At 40.6% G+C, this 27,504-nt stretch overlaps 1 protein-coding gene across 1 annotated transcript in view; it reads left to right on the plus strand.

Moving 5' to 3' along the window:
• The window catches only part of RUNX1T1 (RUNX1 partner transcriptional co-repressor 1), a 134,745-nt gene that overhangs the window by 84,770 nt on the left and 22,471 nt on the right, over window positions 1-27,504 (plus strand). Inside the window, 4 exon segments of the mRNA XM_077876293.1 lie at window positions 1,907-2,088; window positions 13,861-14,111; window positions 19,242-19,327; window positions 19,861-20,062. Coding sequence (XP_077732419.1) covers window positions 1,907-2,088; window positions 13,861-14,111; window positions 19,242-19,327; window positions 19,861-20,062 — 721 coding nt within the window.

Genomic DNA, 27,504 nt, shown 5'->3' on the forward strand with positions numbered 1-27,504 from the left:
TTTTTTTTCTCCTTTCCCCTTTATTCCCTTTCACTATTTTTTATATTCTGTGTGTGTGTGGGGGAATTCTTAAAGAACAAGAGGCATAAAGGCTTGTGGTATATTTTAAATCTTCTACTTCAGGCTGATTCTTGAGAATGTTTTAAATGTTCCTGTGGAGTTGCTGTTGTATTATGGCACGTGGAGGCTGAGCTCTATCTTTACTAAGGAGGGAAAAAGAGGTTTTTTTTTTTTTTTTTTTTTAATATTTGAAAATATATAACCCACATGGTCCTCTAGGCTGACTGCAAAGGTTTATTTTTAGCATTGTTCTATGGAGGAAGTTCTCTCCATTGTTCTTTCCATTGTTACAACGTGTGGTATGTGCTTATCTTTAGCAAATACCCTAGTCTTTTATACCTTGTGCGGCATATGTTGCCTTAGTATTATTACGAGATAGTTTGTTGAGTAATACTCCGAAAATGGATTTGAGGTGCAAGTCCAACTCTGGTGCCTATTTCCGATACTCCACAGGGTTTGTTTGTTTTTTTAAAGGCTCATGGGGCCCAAAAATTGAGGTAACTGAGAACCCTCTGTGTTCAGAAAGACTTTTCTACTCCATGGGTTAATAAGTGCACATGGTACCTGGTTCCTACCACCAAAATCTTTGTGTTGTAAAGAGATTTATGTTCTTGATCTCCCCTTGACTTTGGAGAGTTATGAGCAAGTACTGTTTGCCCTCCTATACTATCCATTCTATTCCCTTCCCCCCCAAAAGGTAAAAAAAGAAAAAAAAGAAAAAAAAAAAGGAAAAGTAACAACACCCTAGATTTATAATGTCAGCGTGAGTTTACTTTTCAGGGTAAAATTCTAAGATTTGCATCTTAATGCTTTACCATGTGTGAAATCATCTCCTTCCCTTTTTATTGCATTTGAGATTGCCAGAAGTATCCATCAACAACCATGTTCTGAGCATCCTTTTCAGAGTGCTAGGTCGGGTGTGCAGTGAGAGTGATGGGTACACAGGATTTCTTCTCATGTTAGAATACATGCGTTCTTGGGACACCTGGGTGGCTCAGTGGTTGAACGTCTGCCTTTGGCCCAGAGCATGATTCCAGGATCCGGGATCGAGTCCCACATCAGGCTCCTTGCCTGCTTCTCCCTTCAGCCTATGCCTCTGCCTCTCTCTCTCACTGTGTCTCTCATGAATAAATAAAAATCTTTAAATTTTTTTTTAAAAGAATACATGCATTCTTTAGAATAAGGATAGATACTAAGAAGGCAGATTACCTTTGTAGACCAGTAGTATTTGCTGCTTGGTACATGAATTCCAGCTGGGATATCTGACCCAACTCAGGCCATTGCTTAAATGTCGTATAAATCTGATGATTATTAAAAACCATCTATATGTTTATCTCTGCATTTCTTCCTTTGAGATTAGTAGTTGGCTAAGGCTATTTCATGGGATTAACCTGTTTTACCTGGGTAAGTGGCCAGATAGTTTTGAACGTGTTAGGGAGCTCACCTTGCGTTGAATTGCAATGCGTATGTATTTCTCATACCCTCCCTCTTCCTTGGGGCCTGTGGTCGTTACTCACGGGTAGAGCTCGAATCTGATACCCTGCGGAGTTTAGAATCCCTGTTCCGTTCCAGGATGAAGGGACTTTAAAAAAAATAAATAAGCACCAGTCCCATGGTTGTCAATGGGCACGAAGGCAGGATGGATGGGTAAGGTGGCTTACATCTCACCCCCAGGGTAGCCCACCCCTGAGAACTGTGCCTGGGACTCAGACTTCTTGCGTGCACTTGGTGGCATGCTCATTGAGCTGGCTTGTGTGCTCCACCACTGTTTGAGCAGTGGACTCTATCCCCTGGGTCCAAGGAGCCTCGGGTTGGTTGCCCTCTCATTCCTGTCCTGCCCCCACAGGCCAACCTGCCCCTGCTGCAGCGCGAGCTCCTCCACTGCGCAAGGCTGGCCAAACAGAACCCTGCCCAGTACCTCGCCCAGCATGAACAGCTGCTTCTGGATGCCAGCACCACCTCACCTGTTGACTCCTCAGAGCTGCTTCTCGATGTGAACGAAAACGGGAAGAGGCGAACTCCAGACAGGTGAGAGGGGGGAGGGCCTGGGACTAATGGGGGCCTTTTCCTCCCCTGCTGTGAAGACCCGTGTCACGTCCCGTGTGAGCTGCTGGGCCAGGGACACCTCTTGCAGAGGAGCAGTAGCCAGAGTCTGCACACCCGCGCCGGCCTGGGGCGTTACAGAGGGAGGACTCTGGCCTGTGCCAGTTTGGCTTCTGTGCAGGTCCAGCTTTGCCACCTTTAATGGGAAAGGTGATGAATAATCTTCAGACGGGCCGAGGGCCACTGATGGGTCTTGGGCACACAGCCCAGATTAAAATTCTCATTTGTTATATGATTCGACCCAACCACATATTTTACCCTTCCCGTGTTAGGAGATTTGCCGTTCCAGGTTTTCTCAGAGCATGTTGGTTTTGAAGTCCGGCCTTTAGGTGTTGCTCAATAAACACAGTGCAGTAGCTCTTTAAGTGGGGTCCGTACGAGTTAAGAGAAAACTTCTGGGAAGCTAGATGGGCTAAGTGAAGGTGAGCATTAAGTAGTAGGATTAATAGATGGCATTTTTTTTGTTGTTGTTGAACAATTTATCAGGCAATATTCATTCCAGCAGGCACCCTGCTGTCAAAACGGAGAATTCTGAGAAATGTAAAATAAAGCCCTTTCTCCATTCAGCCCTACAGAGTAGTTGTAGAATGAGGCGTAGTCGTGAAATTTCCTATTAAAATAATTCTCTTGAGCACCTCATCGTCACATATACATATTTTCTAATCCAGGACGGTGAAGTCTTCTTGGCAGCGTAGTATCGAATGCATAGTATTGAATAGTATTTGCAAAGGTACGGAACTGGGTTGAAATGAAACCATGTCCAGGAGTGTGTTTGTCACATGCTTTGTTTCTTTTCTCTCCTTATCCGCTCTCTCTGCCTGCACTTCACCAGGCATGAGTGTAACAGCCTCTGAGAGGTTAACATTCTGGCACAGTTATGTTCCAGATTCATAGGAGCTTACAATCCTTGGAGCTACTCAGAGACATCTATCTGTGACCGACTTAGCGCCCCTTAAATGTATTAGCTGCTTGCAAATCAGAATGTTATTAAAAGCCAGCCAGTTTACATACAGTTATTACATAATCCTCTCTTAAGCAGTTTTTATGCTACAGTCTCTAGAAGTTTTCTCCTCTCGACATAGGACCTTTAGGTCATTGAAAATCCTAAAGCAAAAGGTTAAACATTAGTTTACTTCTGACATGCCGTCCACCCACCTCCAAACACGACCCGCCAGCAGAGCTGCTTTCTCGTTTTTCATGAACCATTTTTTCCTTAGTCATACTTAAGCATTTAGTACTTAAGCTTTTAAAGGCAACTGCTTAATCCAGGTGTCTGAGTGGCGTGTCCACAGGATGCTGAACACCAAGAAGCAGCCCAAGGATAGATGATTCCCAGCGTGCCTCGCTATCCGATTCTAACCCCTTTACCCTGCAGGAAATGAGTACCATGTGCACGTAGGGAGATGTTGCGGGCTCTCTTTCTCAAGGATAATATAAACGAATTAGAGAGAGACTGGATGGACAGTTGGGAAGAAAACAGTTGTTTGGAGGAAGGCTAGGGTCCCAAGGAAAGCTTTAGATAGCTGTGATAAAAGTAAAGATAATCCTATAGGCAAAATTGGAAGTGGAAGCGACCTGTTCTAGAAGCCCCAACTGCTAAGTAACAGACCAAGCCGTGTCATTCCTTTCTCTGTATCCCCAGCCGTTTCTCCACTGCTTTTCTTTCCCAGTGTTTTACACTTGAAGGTGTTGTGCACGCACACTTCGCTAGGACGGTGCTGAAGTGAGCCTTGAGCCCTGTGCTGACACTGATATGGAAATTTCCCATGAATTCCGCAGATAATCAGCATTTTTGTTCTGGTGGTCTGTCGCTGCGTGTGCATAGATGTTTGCATTTGATCGTGTACAACTTTCTTAAAAGAGCCTCCAGTCTTATTCCCCCTTCGGTTGTTCAGAGGCAGTTGCTGGCGTCCAGAATTCACACAGTTTGCTCTTTGGCTGGAACATTCTTTTTCAAGTGGAACCCTGAAGTGTGTGTTTTAATGGAAGGATGGCAAATGGATTTCCTTAGAGTTGGGAGGACGGGTAATGAGAATATGTTGTGTAAATACATTTGTATCTTGTGGGAATATGATCAGAGCCAAGAAAATATGGGTCTCTACAGTATTTTTTTGCATATATTTTCTGCATCTTGTTTGCATATGCATTTTCCTCTTCTCTGGTTATTTATCTGTATATCCAGATCTACTATATGAAATTTTATAGAGTATGGAGCTGTCTGACAGCAGAGCTTTTTTTGTTTTACTGAATGTTTTGTTGGTGCATATGGTCTGACATGGATGAGCAGCCACGGTGAGATTTTGGAGTCTATTAAACTGGCTCATTAAAAAGATCAATCTGTTTCTGTAATAACACTGGGAACCATCAGTCACTGAAAGAGGGAAAAACTGACACCTGAGGAGAAAACACATTTTGGTAATTTGTTCATGACATGTCACGAACAAAAGAGCGCTCTATATTTTGTTTACAACGTTGGGGGCTTAAATTCTGTGACGATTGCAGATTTAATCTACTAAACAGTCATCATGTGTTTCGGGGATGGGTTTTGGCGAATTTAAGTTTCTTCTCATCCTTAAATACGATTGCCACTGGTTATGTTTCTTCTTCTTTTTTTTTTTTTTTAAAGCATTATTGTTATTTACAGAAAAATGAATACTCTGGGGAAATCTATGAAATCATTTTTTTTTCTTGTATGAAACAGTGAAATTTATTCTACTTTCTTTTTAAAATATCTCCAGGATGAGTTTCTGAACAACTCTACTAAATTTGTAGGTCTGTGGGAGAATATTGTAGAACCCAATTTAAAAAAAGACAATTTTCATTTTGAAATTATGCTATTTTTTAATCTAAAATGCTAATGAAAGTAAATAGAAAATTCTGATTTCTACTTTTTGTTAATATTTTAAGAGTCGGTTGGTTAGAGTAGACCTTTATTTTGTCATCCTGTGTTGGGAGAAGCTGACAACGGGGTTAGGAGCCTTCCTGCCACTGATTAAATGAAGTGACCGCTTTCAAAGATAAGACTAGAAGTGAAGAGCGCTCTTTAAAACTTCTCGCCATGATAGTCATGAAGACCCACTTTCACATGGAGGGAGGAGGGGAAAGGCAACTAGACAAGGCTGCATTCTTTTGAGACTACAGAATGCATAAAAATTATTAAGGTGAAAAAGCTTGTGTTAATCATCACTGCTGTCTTTGCTCCCAGCTTTGATCCTGCAGCCTTTTGTTATGGTTCATTTTTAACATTGTGTTTGTATCTGTTAATGCTGATTTTCTGACTCAGAACATCTTTCTTGTTTAAGAAATCAAACTGAATGGGCTTTGGGTTTGTATGGGTAATCCTGTTTCTCCCTCCACCCCTTACTATTTCAAATGATCAATGTTAAATATGAATCCTTTTATTCCATATATCAGCATTTTAATATAACTGTGCTTCAAATTGTTCTCAGCTTAACACATCTAGACCTTATTATGTGGGCCTCGTAGTTGCATTAATATGTATTTTTCCTCCTCCCTCAATAATTAAGTATTATTTTCTTAAAAGACTGGTTTGACCTTTAGAATTATATAGTTCATCAGCTGGGAGGGATCTTATGGATCTACCAAGCCAACCCTTTCTCTTTACATTGAAGGGAACAAAGGCCCAAAGAACTTGCTTAAAGTCACGAAGCTTCTTAAGGGCAAAACCAGCATATTTACATATCTGAAATCTTGCAGTAGCACAAAGTATGTTTTAATGTGCAGTTTAAATAAGGAAAGCTCAACTAGGTATTGGGGCTTTCTTTCCCCTTACTTTCCCTCATTTATTTCTGCTGTGTAATTGCTCAAGTGGGTAAATGCAATAGTATAATATTCTGGGGGCTTATAAATCTTTTGAATGACAGAGGATCCAGAGTCAGCCAGGTTTTCTGGCTTAGTAAGTAAGTTAAGAAATGCTGAAGGTTGGAGGGTCAGAAGGCAGTCATTTTGAACCTGTGTTGGCTGAAAACATAAGATGTGTCACCGTGGTGCACACCAGCCTGCTGGGCCCACTTTTCCTTTCCTGTAAAATAAATGAGGTTTCAGTATTTTTGTCTTTCTACAAGAAAAGGTAGGTACACTTTACAAGGACTTGTAGGATTAATTGGCTGTGCTGATCAGAATTAAATTTGTATTGTCTCCTGCAATCAGTTTTGTGACAAAGGAGAGGGAATTTATGTTATATTCGTGCATTCTTGTTTTGTGTTGCATCTTTGATGCAGTCTTCAGTCGCATGAAGTGAGTAATCATTCCCATAGGTTTTTATTTTTTTATTTTTATTTTTTTTATATATATATACTCAGATCCATGGTGAAATCTTCTAGTGAAATAGCATTAACTTGCAGTTACATGGTAAGAGGGCTGGCATGGTTGTAGAGCACATTTTGGTCTCTCTACACCAACTTCAACAGGAACTTGCCAAACCTTGTTTCTTGCTACTCTCCTAGGGTCTAGGGTCAGAATACTCTTCCTGCCTTAGTCTCTCCTCTGACTGAGGGTTTCTGCTCTGTTCCTTGATTCTCAGGTGTCATTATTCTAGTCATACTTTACAGGTTAGCTCAGGCAGTGTCTCCTATTTGAATGAAGGCTTCCCAATCAAAAACAGTAAAAATGGTTACTATTTTATTATTTATTTTATTTATTTTTATTTAAAAATGGTTATTTATTTTATTTGAGCACTGAAGATGTGCCAAGCCTCATGCTAGGTAACGGACATATTAATAACACAGCGTAGTCTAACCCCCACCCCCCAATCAGTGGGGCATACGTTCCAAGACCTAAAACCTCAGATACTACCAAACACTATATATACTATTTTTTTTCTATATGTATATACCTATGGTAAAGTTTAACTTAATAATTAGGCATCATGTTATTAACCACGATAATAAAGTAGAATAGTTATGACAGTGTTCTGCAATGAAAGCTAGGTGGTCTCCCTCAAAATATCTTCTTGTACTGTACTCACGCTTCTTGTTGATGTGGGGTGAAAAAATGCCTCTGATGAAAGGAGGTGACGTGAATGACATGGGCATTGTTATGTCGCGTGAGGCTACTCTTGGCCTTCAGACCATACGTTCGAAGGAAGATCCTCTGCTTCTGGACTGTGGTTGACCACAGGGAACTGGAACTGTGAAAAGTGAAACCACACTACAGGATATATAGCACCTTATTTTCTACTAGTTCTGCTGTACAGAGGCAGGCTGGATAATGTGTCTGAGGTCACATGGCTTCCAAAGAGGCACTGATGGGATTCTGACCCTGAGTTCTCCGACTTGAGCACCCACAATCTTATAACTATGATTCTTGCATCACCAGCCGCCGAACGCCCCACCTTGGAAACAAAGTGATCTGATTACACTATTAAATACCAAATATTTGCTAGGTTCTTTATGTGGATTTTTTCAGATAACGCTCTTAGTAGCTCAAAGGGGGTCATCCTCATTTTGCGGATGAAAACATGAAGCCGCATAGAGGTTAAGCTTCCTAAGTTCATACGACCAGCAGTTAGCAGGGCCAAAACTTGATGCCAACTCCACAGCCCCTGTTCTTTTCAGTGCGCATTGTGGACTGATCTTTACTCCTTTGGATGTCCCAATCCACTTCTGTACTGTTTCTCTGCTACCTGCCAAGTTCAGGTCCTGCGTGAATGTATGGAAACCTTATACCTCTAATTAAATTGCGCTTATGATGGTTTCTTGCCCCTACACTTCCAAAAAGAATTTAAGTCTAGTACTAAATGATAATCTTATGGTGAGGGTTTCAGGAGATCATAGATTGTGTCTTGGTCAACTTTGTATTCCCCATAAAGCATAGGATGGTGCATTATAGATACTGTGGGTGTGTCTGAACCAGAACAGACTACCACACACATGTGCACACACACACAACACACAGAAGAGTGCCGGCAACACTACTTGGACAAATTAAAGTTAGGCGCGATGCAGTCATGGTCAGTAGTGTACCAAACTCGCTCTCTCTCAAGAGTCTCCCTTGCTTGCTTTCTTGATTACTCTGTTGCGTTCTGCTGTTGTAAAAGATGGATCTCACCAACACCCACGACAGTGAAAATAGCCATGAGTAGCCCAGGAAAGAAATGCCTAGATGGGCTCACGGACCAGAAAAAACTGGAGCCTTCCAACTGGAACTTATAGATAACGGATTAGAAAAAGAAAGCGCATTACAGGTAGGTGGCAGGAGCAGGAGAAATCGAGTCCCTTGCAATGGCCAGAAATGAGGAATGGCACGGGGACTGCCAGTAACAAGTTGAGCAGGTGGCAAAGCTTCAGGAGACACGGGAGAGGAGACTCAGATGGCTCTGTGAACCTGCATATGGTCATTCTTGAAGGTCCAGGTGGTGTAGCTCCATGTCTGGAGTGGCGAACACCCACCTGCATCTCATTCGCTCCTGAAGGTGTTAGCATGCTGCTCAGGAAGCTCTCTCCGGGGTGCTGCTGTAGCCACGGAGAGATAGAAGGCATGTCCTTCCCTAGGGCCCAGCAGTGACGGGTCAGTGTCATTCGGCTCGCTGTTCTTCGCCGTCTCCATATATGCCACTTCCTCCAGGGAGACGGCAAAACCACTGACAACCACTCTGGTGGGGACCGGGGGGGAGGGTAGGACGTGAAGAATGAGGTTTGAGTCTCATTTTAAGGAGGCCCAGTAATTTGTAATAGATTTTACTTTAGATGCCTTACTCAACACCAATGGGAAGGTGGTATGTAAAATTGTTGTCTAAACTTACCTAGTTCGTGACAATTCCTGAAGAGACCTTTTGCTGATTTGTGTTTTGAAAATATGTCAGGAATGATTTTTTAACTCCCTTTTTGATTCACTTAGCCTATGGAAACCTTAAGAAATCACACGTTAGAAAAGAGAAGGAAGATGCATTTAATACTATGTTATTAAAGTCTTTGGGTTTTTTATTATTTTTAAAATTTTTTTAAAAATATTTTATTTATTTAGGAGAGTCACAGAGAGAGAGAGGCAGAGAGAAGCAGGCTCCCTGCGGGGAGCCTGATGCAGGACTCCATCCCTGGACTCCGGGATCACACCCTGAGCCCAAGGCAGATGCTCAACTGCTGAGCCACCCAGGCGTCCCTCTTTGGGCTTTTTAAACATAGAACTATAACCTCCTGAGATGTAAATGTAGACTTCTAAAATACACAAATAAATATATGTCTTTTTATTGTGAGAATCTGCTGGCATCTTAGCCCTGGCTCTGGCTGACTCTCTGGTCGATTGGGACAGTGATGTGAACAGAGCGAGATAAGGTGTCCTGGACTGGGCCGAGGGACCTGCGCCAGGGCTGCTTAAGAGGCCCTTGGCAGGACTTGATTTGGAGAAGAAAGTGGTAGCATGACTTCCAAGTTTCTGCTTGGGTGACTAGATAGAAGGTCTACAATTGACAGGTGCAGGAAGTACCAGAGAAAGATGAGGTGAGTCTGCACATATTCTGTTTGAAATACCTGTGATCCCTCAAAAAAGCGAGCACCTAAAGCAGATATTTATTTGTAATGGGAGTAAGATTAGAATTACTAAGTTTCTTTCTTGCCATCCAAAGGCTTATGACACGGTACCAATTTGCCTCTCCCTAGAACAGTCTTTATAGTGATATTTTCCCTGCATTAAAAAAAAAAAAAAAATAGACCTATTCCAGTCATATAGGGGATTGGTCCTTTCTTTCCATTTATTGTCATGATTTTATAATAACTTTTTTCATTTCCCCTCATTTATTTGAATGTTACCCTGTTTTATATAAATAAGGATTATCAGTGCAAACGGATGGTCATGACTTTGGAAACATTTTATGTAGAAGAAAATGTTTAAAAAACATGCATTTTATTTCTACAATAGTTCACAGCCTCTGTTACTGAGGCAGCCTGAGATGGGGTAAAATGTAAATTAGGTTGTATCTTAAGTTTTAATGTTTACTATTTCCCATTCATCCCATTTTACTGGGCAGGAAACTGAGACCAGAGGTTAACCCTCCCCAAAGGTCACACAGCTGAGTTCTGAGTGGTTCTTTATCAATAGGGCCATCAGACTCTTTAGAGGGGAAGTGATTGGAATCTAAATGTTGAAGTAGTTAGGTTATGCTCAGGAAAATTTCTCCTGGTAGGGAGAGAAAATATTCTCAGGCCAATTTAAAAAACAAACAGGAAGATGCCTTCCAGAAATTTCTGAGACATGATAAGACTTGCCACTAAAATTTGAGTTATTTCAAGAGTATGCTAGCATGGGACAATGAAAAGCGATGGGACAGTTTTTCGTTTAGCCCAATGCACTTTGCAAGGGCAGCGTAAAAAGAGCTAATTTGGAATTTGCTCTGGCACATGAGGTGTAGATAGTTGTAGGCACTTCTTAGAAGACAGACAGACGAATGAATAGCAACTAAGATGTTTTAGTTCCCTTCCTGAGCATGCATCCTTTGAATCGGGTTGGCCTTACAACCAGACATGGGTGATTTGTGAAAGCACCAGGGAGACCTTCCATGGCTTCGTTTCTATGATCCGTGAATGTTTTAATGCTTTGCTGTTAAAATATAACTACGTTTGTGAGGTGATGAGCTTCACTGTTTCAATAGCTAGCAGAGCGATGGGACCCAGGATAGGACAGCAGGGCCCTGATACAGATGATAGCATAGGCTTGGGACTTAACCCTGCTTCTTAGGTTATTACTGTCCTTGTTTTAGGGCGGGGGGGGGAACCCTCTTTTTTCATAATAATGGGTCATTGAAGTAATAGCTGATCTGAGGGTGAGGGTGTCCAACCACTTTGAATATAATAAGAATTCTTACAATGTTGTGTGTTGCTGTTATCATTGAACGAGGAAAGACAAAACCAGTACGTTGAGGTGGTTTGACAGCTGGGTCAGAGATGTTTGCAAAATTATAAATGCAAACAGGGGCTGCTGTATGGTATTTAGAGGATATTTTCTATTTTTGCCCAGAAAAGCGGCTACAAATAATAAATCGTTCAAAGCAAAGAACAAGCAAAGAAGGTCTCTGTTGGCTAACGTGGTTGACTTCGACACAGTTTGGCCAGAGAACCATTAGCCCTGTGTGTCTGAATCATAACCCTGATGTCATAACTATGCCACTTAGATGTAAATATAGGGCAGCCCGGGTGGCTCAGAGGTTTAGCACCGCCTTCAGTTCAGGGCGTGATCCTGGAGACCCGGGATCGAATCCCATGACGGGCTCCCTGCATGGAGCCTGCTTCTCCCTCTGCCTGTGTCTCTGCCTCTCTCTCTCTCTCTCTCTCTCTCTGTCTCTCATGAATAAATAAATTTTTAAAAAATCTTTAAAAAAAATAGATGTAAATATAGAATAATTGAATTGCAGAGTTTTCAAACTAGGAAGGACCTCAGAAATCATCTAGTCCAGTGGTTTTCAAACTCGATTTTAGCAGCAGACTTTTTTTCCTTTAAAATGAAACCTTAGGTGGGACCCCAACTTTGTAAAACAGATAAGAATGAGGGGGTTCCTCTGGCCCTTGAAATCTTGATTGTTTGGGGGAAGAAAACTCTTCATTGCCTGCAGAATCCCATAAAAGCACCTCAGGTGCGCAGTTTGAAAACCACTGATCTAGTCCAACCCTTTCATTTTACAGATGAGCAAACTGAGGTCCCGAGAGAGGTTAAGTGGCTTGCCCAAGGTCACACAGCTAGTCGTGGAGGAGCCAGGACTAGATCTCAGGTCTCTTGATTCCCAGTCCAGTGCTCTTTCCACTGCACCACCCTGCAGGTGAGGTAGGTGCTGTGTTAGCCTTATGTTCGTAGCTACTACTAGTCTTCAGTATTTTCCGACTGATATTTGCTGGCGATGTGCATTGAACGTTGAAGTGTTTTATTCAGAAATGCATAGGGTAGGAAAGTACAGATTAGAATGTCAAGTTTACTCTGCAGAGATATTGATAGCTGGAATGTTCCCTTTCCCTTTTAAATAAAAGTATTTTAGAGCAGTGCACTTAGGGAATGTCTGGGACACGTTGGGCATTTTGGTCTCAATGATCAATGTCTATGGAGCCCCTGTGTTTCAGACACATACTTTGATGGGAGCAGCCTTGACTGCTGACTGCTTCTCTCCCGGGGAACAGACCCAGTGTCGGCCAGCCTCCTGTTGATAGGACAAGTGCATCTTTCTTCAGCCAGTAGCGGGCATGTATTCATTTCACATTAAACTCTACAGAGTGTCTCTTAGTTCCTCTGTGCTTGGGCCTTCTGTCTCCAACTCCTCTACACTTCTCAGGCTCGTGTGTGTAAATTGTCACTGGGGCTCTATCCTAAAGGGACCTACAGGGCAGTTCACAGCAGAACCTTACTGCTCTGATCTCTATATCTCTGTGGTTGGAGAGAGTTTCCATGGCAGATCCCTCTGGTGTGATCACACAGAGAATATCCTAGACGCTAGGAAACCAGGAAAAGTGTCTTGAAAGGCCTCTATGCTATTGTTACCAAGCTAAACTCAAAAAGGCACGTGGAAATCTCCAGCTACTGTGACTTGGTGAAATTCTTGTGGGTAAATTTCCTGGGGAAAGTAAGATATTATCACTGGTCTTGCAAGGAGAACCAAATACAAAGGAAACTGTTGGTGGAGGAGCTGGGATTTCTATCCATGTTGGATGTGATTTGTTCCTATTTTACTGAATATATTGAGTCAGTCTCTAAGAGTAGAGGTGTATCCAGCCCCCAAATATTTCTTTAGCCCGATTTCTGTTTGAGAATCTAGGAGCAGTGATGAGTTATTTGTAGGGCGTATTTGTAGACTGTGTCCTTTCTAAAGGCCAAGTTCAAAGCTCTGTGTATCACCTCGTGAAGTGCAACGAGGGTGTGCCCGTCCTGCCCTGACACCTGATGACAGGTCACATAAGCTCTCTGGACAAGTTCCTCCACGTTAAGGTGGTTCACTTCCCGGTAGCTCTTCCTGCCTGCTGGTGAATTATCTTGGTGACAAAGACAATATCAGAGTCCTAGACGTGGCCTTGCTTTATTGCACTAGTTCAGTGTGATCAATCCTTTCCAACAGAACTTTCTGTGACAATGGACATGTGCTGTATCTGTGCCCCCCCCCCCCCCAGTACCTGAAATGTGACTCACAAAGAATTGATCTTGAACTTAATTTTAGTTAGCACACATTTAAATTTAACCAGCCGCACGTAGCTATTGTATGGGACGGCATAGCTCTGGATGTTGTCCGACGTGAAAGTCAGACGCCAGGTTGAATAAATGGAATAGGAATCCCTTAAGAATTCATCAGGAGACTGATGCTGTACTGCCTTTGATGAATCTTCACCAAAGACAGTTCAGTTTTAGGATAATGTGTTGGAAATCAAGTAGTCATTTTTTGAATAAATACACTGGCTTATAGAGGGAGATCTCAGGTTCCTCTTACTTGTGACCTAACCCCACACGTGAGCTACGACAGAAAAGATACTTGCCAGTTTGATGAGGAATGAACCCATTTTTCTCATGTGCTCACTCTTGTGATTTCGTAGGCCTCAGCATGGGTTTCAGTGAATTCCCATAGGTCTTCTGGGAAGCTGAGTTTAGAAAGTTTCTGGCCAATAAATAAAGACTCTGTTTATATTGTAAGTTCAAATGTGAGTGTCTGAAGTATGCTGGATTCTGAGTAACATTATGAAACTCTTTTTTTTTTTTTTTCTCTTCCCCCTTTAGAACCAAAGAAAATGGCTTTGACAGAGAGCCTTTGCACTCAGAACATCCAAGCAAGCGACCATGCACTATTAGCCCAGGCCAGCGGTACAGTCCAAATAACGGCTTATCCTACCAGCCCAATGGCCTGCCTCACCCCACCCCACCTCCACCTCAGCATTACCGTTTGGATGATATGGCCATTGCCCACCACTACAGGGACTCCTATCGACACCCCAGCCACAGGGACCTCAGGGACAGAAACAGACCTATGGGTAAGACTGAAGGGATCTGTTCACCTCTTACAGGGTTGGATGCTTGAAGACTCATTACTTCTCAACTGAACTTGAGGCTCGAAATCTGTGATAGGGGTAAAAATTCTCTTTTATCTTGCCTCCTTTATGAGAACAGTTGGTTAGTATGAGTATGTTCTCTCACAGTTATACTTTTCTCTCATTACTTACAGTCTTTATGACAGCAGGCTACATTTATTTTTTTTGGAAGGGAGCATCTAAATTAATATAAAGTCCTCAACAAATGCAAAGTGCTTTAAAAAAATTTTTTTAAACATTAGAGATTTCATATGCAGCCTGTCTGCCACGAATATTTTTTTAAATGTTAAAATGTTTATTTTCTTTCATTGTACTCTTACTTCAAGTAGTCTTTTCAATTTGATTTTTCTAGCCTTCGCGATAACTCCGTATTTGAAAAATGTGAGACTGCATGATGTCTCTGGCTTAAATCAACAGATGTTCTTTGAGGAATGATTTGGTCCTTTTTTCACCGGAAAGTGACAGTGATTAAATTTAGTATTGACAGTTTTGTGTCATAGATCAAAGTAGCAGAGAAAGAATGAGTTTAGGTAAATATGTGTTTCCATTTGCCTGTGTTCATTCCTTCTTTACATAAAACTATTGAAGTGAACCATTTAGGAAACCTTGCCTTCTAAAGAACAAGTGTCTGCCATGAAAAATAAGAGGGAAGACGAACAAGGTAATATTTGATACCCTGAGTTCGGGCGTTGAGGGGATAGCATTAGGGCTCTTTCAATTCTTTATTTTTGGCAAATCGAGCTATTCATAAACTGAGAGCAACAGTCCATCTTTTCTTCTTTTTCCATCTCCTGTGTCCACACTGCTTTCCAGCAGGACTTCTCTCGTCAGCTAATTGCTGATGGACCTTCCTGACTAGTAGGGTTGGTGGGCAGGAGAGTGGAACTAGCAGGGAGTGAAATCCAAGTGGAAAACTAGAACACAGGGCTGAGGACATAGAAGTCTGGGAACCACGGTGAGCTAGTTACCCACTACTTGAATAGCAGGCACAGTGTTGTTAGGCACAGACAGAGAGAACATGAGCAGAAGTTTATGTAAACTTTCTCACTAGGTTGCTAGCCAACAGGGCTGCCATATTTGGGTCTTCTTGCCTTTCTTTCTACATTTAACCCTCCAAATGCTCAGAAAGTAGAAAAGGAGGGTCAGAGCGAGGGGAGGGGCGACTGCCGCCCTTGTGAGATAGTCCAACAGAAGTTCAGCTTTCCCACAACACTCATTGCCACATTTATATAGTGTTTCAGACAAATGGCTAAGCCTATGACTTGTGCTTTCTTAATAGCCAATTTGTCTAATGTTCGCTTAGCAAGAACTCTCAAAAGTGAGTATGTCATTTCTCAGTCTGGATGGGTATTTTGATCCCCAAATCAAATGTGGTAACAACCTCCTTCTTTTTTTTTTTTTTTTTTTTTTAATTTTTATTTATTTATGATAGTCACAGAGAGAGAAAGAGAGAGAGGCACAGACATAGGCAGAGGGAGAAGCAGGCTCCATGCACTGGGAGCCCGATGTGGGATTCGATCCCGGGTCTCCAGGATCGCGCCCTGGGCCAAAGGCAGGCGCCAAACTGCTGCGCCATCCAGGGATCCCAACAACCTCCTTCTAAGTAAAGGCCTTGCCATTTATTTATGACTTTAGGCTCCAAAAGCATAATTGCTCATTTTCAAATAGAAGCGGAGTCACCCGGTCATCGTAAGACCCATTCAAGATATCCTACTTTTATAGGTGCTAGAAAATGGCCTCTTCGTTAGGCAGCAAATGCTATTTTATAAAATATTAGTTCCAGTGCACTATAAAGTAATCAGCAAGGAAGTAATTAGGCTTATGTGCAATGATTATGTTTTCATCGAGTAATGTAAAATATCCCTTTATGAATTATATCTGTACCCACTGGTTTTATGTGATTTTTTTTCTTCAGACCACGTTCCTTACCTTTTAATTATATTAGCTTATAAAACTAATAGTGCTAATCTCTATAAATATGTGAACTACTTAACCATCCCTAAAGTCTGGCAGAGTTTAGTGTGTGTACGCGTAAAATAAAATCTTGATGTATGAGTAACAAATTATGGTGCTACATCAGGCTGCCATTTTGAGAATATAAAAATTGTCATAAAGGTATACTTAGTCTAATATGACTCATAAATGCCTATTATGTAGAGATATACACTCACTAGAATCTTTTAATAAAATACCTTTACCAGCAGTATTAGTTTATAAGTAAACTGAAGCGTTTTAGTCTAGTTAGCTAAAATCTTCTAAACTACAGGAATCAGTTAGGATTCGACATTATTGTCAAATTTGCCCGCAAATGAAAATGTGCTCTTTAATGATTATGAGCTATTTTCCCCTAGTACATCCCTCTGGTATTGTGAATGTAAATGAAAATTGTGTGGTGATGAATATTTAAGCATCTGAAATAGAGAAATTAATAAGTGTAAAATTTTGAGTTGACTTAGTTTTTCCTTTTTCAAGATTTGATTCTATCTAACAAATGACCTTCAGAACTCAGAAGCAGCAAATGATGTATTTTCTCACCAAGTTCTTAGGCTCAAACATGTTTCTAATGTACTTTTTTTTTTCTTTAATGAGATGAAGCTTAGCAGTATTCCACAAATGTTGGAATCTCATTAGTCACAGACATCCTGTGGCTCATTAATATTACTCCAGGTGTTAGAGCTTCTATCATCATTGACTTAGATCTGTTGAATTTTTGAAACTTTTTTTTAAGATGTTATTTATTCATTTATTTATTTATAGCACACTAGTGGGGGCTGGGGGTCACATAGAGGGAGAGAGAAAGAATCTCAAGCTGACTCCACACTGAGTGTGTGAGTGTGGAGCCTGATGTGGAGCTTGATCCCACAACCTTGAGATCATGACCTGAGCTGAAATCAAGAGTCAGATGCTCAACTGACTGAGCCACCCAGGCACTTTTGAAACTTCTGAGATCTCTAGAGTTCTTGGTCCTTAAAAGCAAATAGTAAGATGATTCCATTGTGAAAAGTTGATGCCATATTTATATCTTCATCACTCTCTGGTTGTTTTCTGTGATGACTCATTTCATCGGTAGTGTTTTTATTTCCTAAAACACAAGCAACAAATAAGTCAACAAAAATTACATATTTGCAAACATTTCAACTTGAAATAGTCACAACAAACAGAGTAATAACTAAATATTCCTTTCCCCCAATGTCTTTTCTATTATGCAAATTATTAACACATATTTTGCAATTTTACTTTTTTACCAATAGGTGGCATTGACAATTTTAACTTTAAAAATATATCTCGGAACATGTTCTAATTAGGCAAGAATGATGTGAAGCGATTTGTGTTTTTATTTCATCTGAGAAAGTGCTGTCATGTGTTTGTGCACCTCCATCAGCTATAAATTAAATCGAATTTCATGGTTGGCTAAAGAGAGTCATGTGGCTCATTATCTTTATTTCTCTAAATCATCTGAAAGAAGGGACTTCCAACTACTCTGACTTTACAGAAAGTGAATTGCATATCTCATAAGTCTTATTGTCCTTCAATGACCACACGATGGCCTCTTGAGAAGGAGCCTGGGTGCCTAGAAGTCCAAAACATGCCACATTTAATTAGCTATTCAGAGTAATGGTGTGAGAAGCACTAACCAAAAAAGGAGTTTTAATCATTTAAAATGTTAACTATTGCCCTACTCCAGTGCCTTTCCTTTGTAGTAGAAACTGAGGTGTTTCCTCCATACCGAATTTGTAAGACAAGCATCATGTTTCCTGGCATTTCTGATCACAGCCTTGCACTCTGTTCTCTCAGAGAGACACATTTGTTTTCTATTTTGATGAGCATTTTGCCTAATTGCTCATGTCTATTGCTGTTGTTGCTGACTCGGTAAGTATTTCCCTGTTCCCTTTCTACATTGTACCTTAACTGTGATACTAAAGAGCATCAATAATTGATGCTATAGATTACGAATTGAGATAGATTTTCAGTTTTTTGGTTTGGATTGAAGATATTTGTCCAAAATTGGGGCGCCTGGGTGGCTCAATTAGTTAAGCATCTTTTGATTTTGGCTCTGGTCATGATCTCATTCGTGGTCATGAGATCCAGGCTGGTGTCAGGCCCTGTGCTCAGCAAGGACTCAGCTTGAGATTGTCTCTCTCTCCTCCTACCTCTTCCCCACCCCACTCCCCATTTGCTCTCTCTCGCTCAAAATAAATAATTAAAATCTTTTATAAAAGGATATTTGTCCAAAATTATATCTGATATGTTGAATTTTTCATAACTGGTATCCAGTTTATTTTTTAAAAAAAATTTTGGTGAATCAGGGCAGCCCAGGTGGCTCAGCGATTTAGCACCGCCTTCGGCCCAGGGCGTGATCCTGGAGACCCGGGATCAAGTCCCACGTCAGGCTCCCTGCATGGAGCCTGCTTCTCCCTCTACCTGTGTCTCTTCTTCTCTCTCTCTCTGTATCTCTCATGAATAAATAGATAAAATCTTAAAAAAAAATTTTTGGTGAATCAAATGAGTATATATTGCTTTCATATTATGCAAGACCTCTCTTCATGGCCTAATTTCATCATGGAGGTACATGCAGCAGGATTGTGTTCATTTGCCTATGCTGAAGTGTGGAAAAATTTTACCATGCTTGTTTTGGAAAAGCACATTCCTGCCCTTGTACAGTGATTCATGCTGTCTTTATTTTGAATGCTAGAAAGCCATACTTTGAAACCACTTAATGTCTCCATGTGGTTTCTCATATTTATTAAGAGTTAGAATATATTTATATTTCCAGTTTGGGAACATTATAGGGATAACTGACTCAGTGCTTGGTGTCACTTTACTCCCCATTTCTTTGTATGTATAAGAAAGAATTCCGACCATATGACCTCTAACATTCCTCCTCGTTTTGACATTTTGTCATTCTATGAAGAGCCCATTAAGTAACGGTGAGTGTGGGCATGATTTATGTCTCCATTCAAAATCGAATACATTTTCACATCATTTAGTTTAGTCTTTGCTAAGTGCCTCTGTGCATATGGATTATGTCTTGAATGCTGTAGGGTGATTCAGCCTTCTTCTCTACATTCATAGGGTTGCATGGCACACGTCAAGAAGAAATGATTGATCACAGACTAACAGATAGAGAATGGGCAGAGGAATGGAAACATCTTGACCATGTAAGATATTGGTGATCATTTAAGGTTAAAATATGTTTCAGAAACAACTGGAGTGGGATGGGGTTATACGATAAGATAGAAAATTTGGGGATGCTTTGAGAGTATTCTGTCTTGTGCTATCCTTGAATCAAGTAATGAATAGAAATATTTTCAATACCACATAGGATTTGATTTCTCCGTTGATATGAAAACCACTAGCCTAAGTGAAATGTGAGGTCGGGGGAAGGAGTCCTCCAAGCCAGATCAGTGGGTTCCCATCTTACTGCACATGGGCCATTTAGTTTATACAGTAATGGGATTAGCATTGGAAACTTGGCTGTATGCATTGGGCCGAAGTCATAGTCATGAGTCATGTTCAGGCCTACCCCCTTTTACTCACATTGCCATTGACTTGACTCATCTGTTGGACTCCCCATGTCAGGTCTGACCTTTGCAAATACTAGACTGAAGCCTGTGGGAGGGCTGGCCCGGGGTGGCCGTGTTGCTGACGCTGTGCTCCCCTCTGCATGCTCCCCCTTTGTGCCCCCCTCCAGCTGCTGAACTGCATCATGGACATGGTGGAGAAGACGCGGCGCTCCCTCACGGTGCTGCGGCGCTGCCAGGAGGCCGACCGCGAGGAGCTCAATTACTGGATCCGGCGCTACAGCGACGCCGAGGACCTGAAGAAAGGCGGCGGCGGTGGCGGCGGCCACTCCAGACAGCAGAGTCCGGTCAACCCGGACCCGGTTGCACTAGGTACCCGGCCTTGGGGGGGGGGGTGGTGACACGCGGGACCAGGATGCCTCATGACTAATATACGGGGTGCATGGGACCCTGAGAGCCGTCAGCGTCTAAGGGGTCTTTGCAAACATATGGGGCACATGGGCCCCCAAGAGCAGTCAGGATAGGCACCCCCGGCAAGCCCAGTGTCTCTAAGATGGAGCCCGCAGGTCAGCCTGCAGAGGGGCGGTCACCAGATGGCAGCTCCTTCCGTGGTGACACGGGTTCCCAGGGTCCCTGTGTCACGGAGACGTGTGCCTCCCCACTTGCTCTGTGCAAGGACCAAATCCTCAGGGAGTGCCTGGGCTTCCGTGCCTGCAGCAGGCTCTCCAGGGACCTGCTACCGCTGGCAGGGCTGGATGCGTGTTGTCCGATTTTTTAATTGGAGGCCCAGTCCCTATGACAGCCTTGTTTTCCAGCCGTATCTCTTACATGAATACAACACTCGACCAGGAAGAAAGACCTAACGGTGACACAGGCTACTACTGCTGCCACTTGCAAATTAGTGACGAAGGTAGCGCTGCCTTCTGGGGATTTGACTTTACCGTAGATTGCATAAGACCTTCATTTTTTTTTTTTTTTCAAATTTTTATTTAAATTCTGGTTAGTTAACATATCGTGTAATATTGGCTTCAGGAGTTCATAAAGCTCTTATTAATTTTAGTTACCTATACGACTTAATAGAATTGTGTGTTAGTAATTTGTTAATATGTAGCCATATCTACTATTGATACATGGAGATTGTGATGATATTCTATTTATAACCTCAACAAATACATGGAAAGAGATCTTAAGCCTCGGAGAACTTTTGAGTCGCCTATGAACTTTTGCCTTGATTAATAACAAGATGTCACCATTTATACTGCCAGCTACTACAGGAGTTTTCTATCTGAGCAAACTGAGTGGAGATGGATTGGTGTTGATCTGTGTTCTCTCATCTCTTTATTTGTTTAGCCCCACACCTGTCAGCCAACTCAGGGTACAGTCCCTGCTGCAAACGAAAGTAGTTACACATATGCAGATTAATCTCCTGACTTTGGCCTCATTATCCCCCATGGCTGATTATCAAAAACTAAAAAGTTATCCAAGTATCTGGCAATTGATCATATGATCCTTTTTATTGAAATTATTCTTAGACAATAAAGTGCCTTTTGTTTTTTAGGTTTGTGGATTGCTGCTAATCCCTAAATGCTGAATGGGTATTGCCATAAGTATTCTATAAAGAAAGATTCCAAGTCAACTTACTTTACCCACTTACCTAGTGGGTAGTAAAATGTGGGTAGTAAACTGTGCTTTATTTTAAAGCACATTTTAAAGACAAATGTACATTTGTTAGGTTAAATTAAGACAAGAAATGAAAATAGATTTAAGTTTAATTTGAACCAACATTGGTCCACATAAAACTATTTGGAGCAGAGTTGAGTAAATATCGTGGTTTTTTTACTTCCTTATTGTAAACAAAAAATGGTTAATCAAGATAGATCTGTTCAGGACAAATAAAGGGGGTCTTTTGTAACCATCCAGTGTAGGCAGAAATTGAAGACTTAAGTGAAAGTGTTGAGTTTAACGTGCTTTATTGAACAGATTTGTTGAGTCAGTACATACTTACTGAATGTTTACTGGGTGCCAGGTTTTGTGTTAGGCAATGGAATAAAGGAATAAAAGCCTACCTTCCTTCCCTTGAGGAACTTTTGCTCTACTGGAGAAGATAGGCAGGGCAGGGCCACTGCTAATGGCCTAGCACCCGACGGCCACTTCAGTTAAGTCCCCTGAATGGACAGGATCAGTATTATTTGCTGCCAACTATAAAAGAAAAAGTTCAGAAACTGATGGGACTTCATGCCTGAGTGAGTTATTTTCAGTACACAGAATTAGAGGACATTATATCCTCATCACTGTTGTGTACACATTCTGGTGATACAAATGTATCCATTTCTCTGTAAACTAAAAGAATAAAACTGGTTTTAAAAACTTCTTAGGAGTACACAAATTATATTATTTCTAATGATGCTTAATGAATTCATAGTTGTGGTAATACGAGGTGACTTAGGCCTTAAGCTTCTGTAGATTGTGTTATTCAAAGACTACAAGCATTCCCTTTCTTTGTGTGGACTCTATTTTTCTTTTAACAGTCATGTTAAATAGAACAGACAGTCATGTTCATTAGGGCCACAGAACCCTAGATTGCCTTTTAAGAAACCATCACAACTTGAGAGATAACATGTCAAGAGCCACACAATGTGTGAGTTTAAGCGTCTCGCATGTCGTATCATCGTGTGTCCTTTCCTAGCCTTGAAGCCTGTGAGTTTTGTTCTGTGGGGCTGAGCTGTGGCTCTGAGACAGTCGGTGCTTTGTAATCATGGGCCATGCTCATTCACATTAAGTGTTCTCTAAGGTTCTCTCCTAGGTTTTGGAGTTGAATGTATTGATGTGTAAAGAAAGATTGCCTGATGAGTCTGATTTTTGCCACTGGGAAGTGTGTCATGGTGTTTGTGTGTGTGTGTGTCTAGATGAGAACTATGACTATGCCTATGTCTTTGTGTACACATAGATCTCTGGACCTTACATTACCCCTCTTGCTTTGAGTTCAATTCTCTCAATTCTGCAGCTGCTACAGAGGTCAAATGAGACCTGCAGAGCTTCAGAATAATATTGTAAGAGATATCTTTAGTTCAAAATATTTCCTTGGTTACCTCCCTAGCTTGGAGACACTGGCAATGTTTAGTCACACACACATTCTGAGCATGTTTGAATTGCATTTGGGAACTGGACAGTGAGAACGTAACCTCCATGACCACTCGGTTGTACTTGTTCAGCTTATTCCTGTTCTCACTCTTGAAATATATCCATAGTGTTAAGTCAGTGTAAGGGATCAGTTAGAGAGCATGATTAATCTATTACTAATTGAATCTTCGGAGTTTTCCTTAGATAGTAATTAAATAAAGGCTATTTGGAATAGCCTCTTGAACAGTCTTAAAATTGAGTACACCCCAAGCCCATGATGTCGTTTTAATTCAGAAACAGGTTGGTATCATGAAGGACTCTTCAAAAGATTAGATTTTTCCTTGAGATCCTAAGATTTATATTACTTTTATTCTTATTATTCACTTTCCAAGAAAAACCCCAAATATTCAAGGACTAAAATTAGAAAGCAAAGTTTAAAAGAATTGTCTTATTTTCAAAGTATGGTTTGTTCTTGGTACATTTAAGTTGCATTATGGTGTGAATTTCACTGAAGAATGAGCTGATGGCACCAGAATTGACAGGATCACTGAAGTAGAATTGCTTTTGTACATATACATGGGTAGCTGCTGGTTAGCACTTCAAGTGATTGTTTATCTGGGTCCCTGGCTGCTGCTTTTCTCCTCCTATCTCCATTCATCTTTTTGTCAGTATGCTGTTCATATCACTCTCTCGGCTCCCAATATTTCATTTCTTTCAAGCTATCTTCTTTTTACTGCCTGTGTACTATTCTAGAATCCTCCTACAGTTCATCTCGTATCTGTGTGCCTTCCCTCCATGTTTCTCAAGAAGTTCTCTGTACCATTAGGGCTAAAAGAGTTACCCAATGATGAACTAATTTTGGAGCCTGAGACATAAATCTCCAAAATAGGAATGATGTGTTTTCCATTTTTTTTTTTTTTGTAATGTTTGAATAGCATGATGAGAGTGTATTAAATTCTGAAAATACCTTCGTGTATGTTTTGGTAAGAGTTTACTTCCTGCTAGCAAGAGAAATGTCAGACGATTTTGTTTGTTTGTTTGTTTTAAACGGAATGAAAAGTCCAGTTGATAAGTCCTCAAAAAGGCAAGAAAATTCTAAGTTTGGCAAATTAATACCACCCGTGCCTCAAGTAGATAAGGAAGTTGGTATTTTAAAACTCCTCCGGCCAGCAACCTTTCTTGTTGTCCTATAATTGAATTATAGAATTTCTCATTACTGTCTAAAACCTTAGGAAATCTAGCCTGAAGGTTAAAAGCACAGATTGTCTGTGCTTGAGCCCCTACTTCCTCTTCTTCCTAGTTTTTTCACCTCTGGCAAGAACTCTGTGCCTCAGTTTCCTTATCTATAAAATGGGAATGGTAATGATATATACTTCATACATATGAAGTTTCTGTAGTCATTGAGTTAACAGATACAAACTCTTCGGGACAGTGCCTGACCCATAGTAGATGTGATCAAAATAATAGCTGTTATTATTATTTCTAATACATTATCTCAAAAATAACTTTAAAGGACAGTGGTACACAAAACCTCCCTGCTTTGCATCCAAGATTATAAAAGTAGAGTAGATTCTTAAGGGTTTTTTTTTTCATTCTGAAAATACTTCCAAACAGAAATTTTTAGGTGGCTACTTTATTTCACAGGCAGAAAAACTAGAAAAGGGGAATTCTATTTTTTTGTTTTTGTTTTTTGGGTTTTTTAGATTTTATTTATTCATGAGAGACACACAGAGACAGGTAGAGACACAGGCAGAGGGAGAAGCAGGCTCCCTGCGGGGAGTCCCATGTGGGACTCGGTCCTGGAATCCCAGGATCACACCCTGAGCCAAAGGCAGACGCTTAACCACTGAGCCACCCAGGTGTCCCTGAAAAGGGGAATTCAGAATTAAATGCAGTATACCTGTTGTACCTCTGGGACCATCATTCATAAACTACCAGGCAATGGAGAAATAGTTTGCTCCCAACCAAAGAAATACATCCTTTCTTACTATCAAATTATGAAAACCACAAACACACTGTTCAGAGTATACTGCATATAAAAGTTTATAGAGTTTTATATTCTTATATTGATTCCTTTAAATCACATCATGAAATTCATTCCAAGACCATTCAGCTGAGCTCCTAAGTAAAGTGCCCACTGTATTTAAGTATATTGGGTTTAAAAAGATGGGCGTATTAGTTAAATATACCCATATTTTAAAGACGAGAAGAGATGATTGCCTCCTGGAGCACTAGGTGTTTTTATTGTTAAAAACAGAAATCGTAATAACAATTCTAGCTTCTAGGTTTGGTTTGGGCTTCTGAAACATAATATTGAAGTTTCTGAATTATCCTTACAAGTAATAAGCAGCATTTGTAAAGATGAACTCACTTAACTCATCCGTGCTTTCGGTGGTTTTTGTGATAGATATTATCATGATCTCAGCCTCATTCTGCCCACTACAGGATGAAGGCCATACCCAGGTACTGCCAAGCTATGAGCCTTGCTGTCCTGGGTCACATGAGGTCCCATTGGTTCTCCAAAGGCTATCAGCTCATCCCTTCATATTTATTGATGGCGGCCCTGGCTGTATCTAGTACCCAATGGTCTCCATTCTGTTGTAAGTGTAGTGCATCTTCCTTTTCCTACATCATAGATTGCTTTTTCTGTTCCTCCACTTGCTTGTAACAACTCCCACGCCCTGACACAGTCCCTGTCTTCATAGATGTGTTCTCTTCTCGAAACTCCTCCTCTTCTCCTCTCACCCCCAAGCAGTTTGCCTCCCAAAGCAAGCCAGACTCAATTTAGGGCCTTTTCTATAATTTTGCAGTCTTTTGGTAGTTATGTTTCACATTTTAAAGCATCTCCTATAGGCTTATCTGTATTTGTTATTACGACTGCATTTTAATACAACTATCCATTTTATAACAACTGGTACTTTATAGGTGGCCAAGATTTAATGGTTAAAAATTAGCTTCTTTAAAATCTGGGCCTTAAAAACATAAGGTGTTTTGCATATGTTTGTCTAGAGCAGTCAATATTCTAAATGAAGAACGTCCTAGGAGGGAAGTTGTCTCTTGTAATGTTGAGCGACTTCAGGACTTTTTTTTGTTGTTGTTGTTTTAAACTCAATATTGCCAATATAGACATTGTTATTGCTGCTACTTCAACAGAAGAGAAGATAGTACATCTATTAGTCATTTGGTTTTCTGTAGCAATTGTAGTATTCATCAGGGTATCAAAAATAGATTCTGAGGAGTACATCTACTGATCACTCCATTCATTTGGTTGGTAGACCTGATGTTTATTTAGCTAAGACACAGTAACTTAGAACTAGAGAGGATATTGTAAAATGTGTGTGTGTGTGTGTGTGTGTGTGTGTAAATCTATATATATTCTAAAAATAATCTGCCTTTAGATTCTTCTCTTATTTTGAAAATAAATTCTTCTAGAAAGTAGGATGAGATTATGAAAACTTTTACTTGACTGGCTTTGGTGTTTCTATCAGGTTTCAAGGTCAGATGCAGTTTGAGTCTATATGTCACTGAGAATTTTAGGGATATATAGCCAACTTGAAATACTGCACAACTTTCCAGTGTGGTATATGGACCCTCACAATCTCTACTGTAAAGCGCCTGGGAAGGTGGGTGCCTGAATAAGCCTTATACATTATCTTTGAGTAAATTTGGGAACTATAAACATTCCTGAGTTTTAAATAAAATTTATAAAAGTATCATGTAAGAAATTTGAGGCCTTTCCAACAGGACTAAGACAGGGAATTACTAACTATGGAAATAACTTTTATACCCAAGTGACATATTCTTAAGGAATAAAAAATTACTGTTTTGCATATTGCTTAATCCAAATCTCTTGAGAGGTATTTTTGCTTGTTTTCTTTTTCCTTTTTCTTTTCTTTTCTTTTCTTTTCTTTTCTTTTCTTTTCTTTTCTTTTTTCAAGTTTTCTGCTATGTGGATATAACTGCTGGGAGAAAAGAGAAACTTGAAGGTGCTTTTTTCCACCTTAATTATTGATGAGGAAATACGTATCCATTCTTACTGGACAGCCTTCTGAATAATAGTAACAGTGATAACAATAATGAGGGTAATAGCATCTAATGTCTAATGAGAGTTTGGAATGTGCCGTGCCAAGCATGTAATAGGAAGTACTTCTCTCAGTCTCCACAGCAGGGCACTCAGATGTTGTACTGGTGTCCCCACTTGCAGATGTGGTGACTGAGACATAGAGAAACTAACTTGCCCAAATGCCACCTGACTAGCAGGTGACAAAGCCAAGATTCAACGTGACTGGCCTCCAGTGATCTCTGTTCTGCTTAGGCAATCTGGGGCAGTAATTAGTTTCTTCCATGCATGGCCTTTGGATAACCTAACGTTACCCTTCCCATTCCCTGTAATAACGATTGGCCACGATAGCTTTTACCAAGCTATTGATCTTTTCTTAATCCGATACATGGAACTTTTTTTTTTTTTCTACTTTGGAGAAGGCATGATTTTTCAGTTTGTCTTCAGACTTCACATACCTATTCTTATATATAAATCAAGATCTAGTCCTAAAAAGCTGCCATAGGTTTTATCTCTGTTTCATTGTGTCATATGGCTAAATGTGAAGTTGATTACACTTTATTTCTTCTGGAAATAGTTTTAGTGGTGTGGAAGGTAATCCTGACAAATCTAATTAACCACATCACATTTCCTT

Source organism: Canis aureus, chromosome 28 (assembly GCF_053574225.1).
Source record: "Canis aureus isolate CA01 chromosome 28, VMU_Caureus_v.1.0, whole genome shotgun sequence".
Classification (NCBI taxonomy): Eukaryota; Metazoa; Chordata; class Mammalia; order Carnivora; family Canidae; genus Canis; species Canis aureus.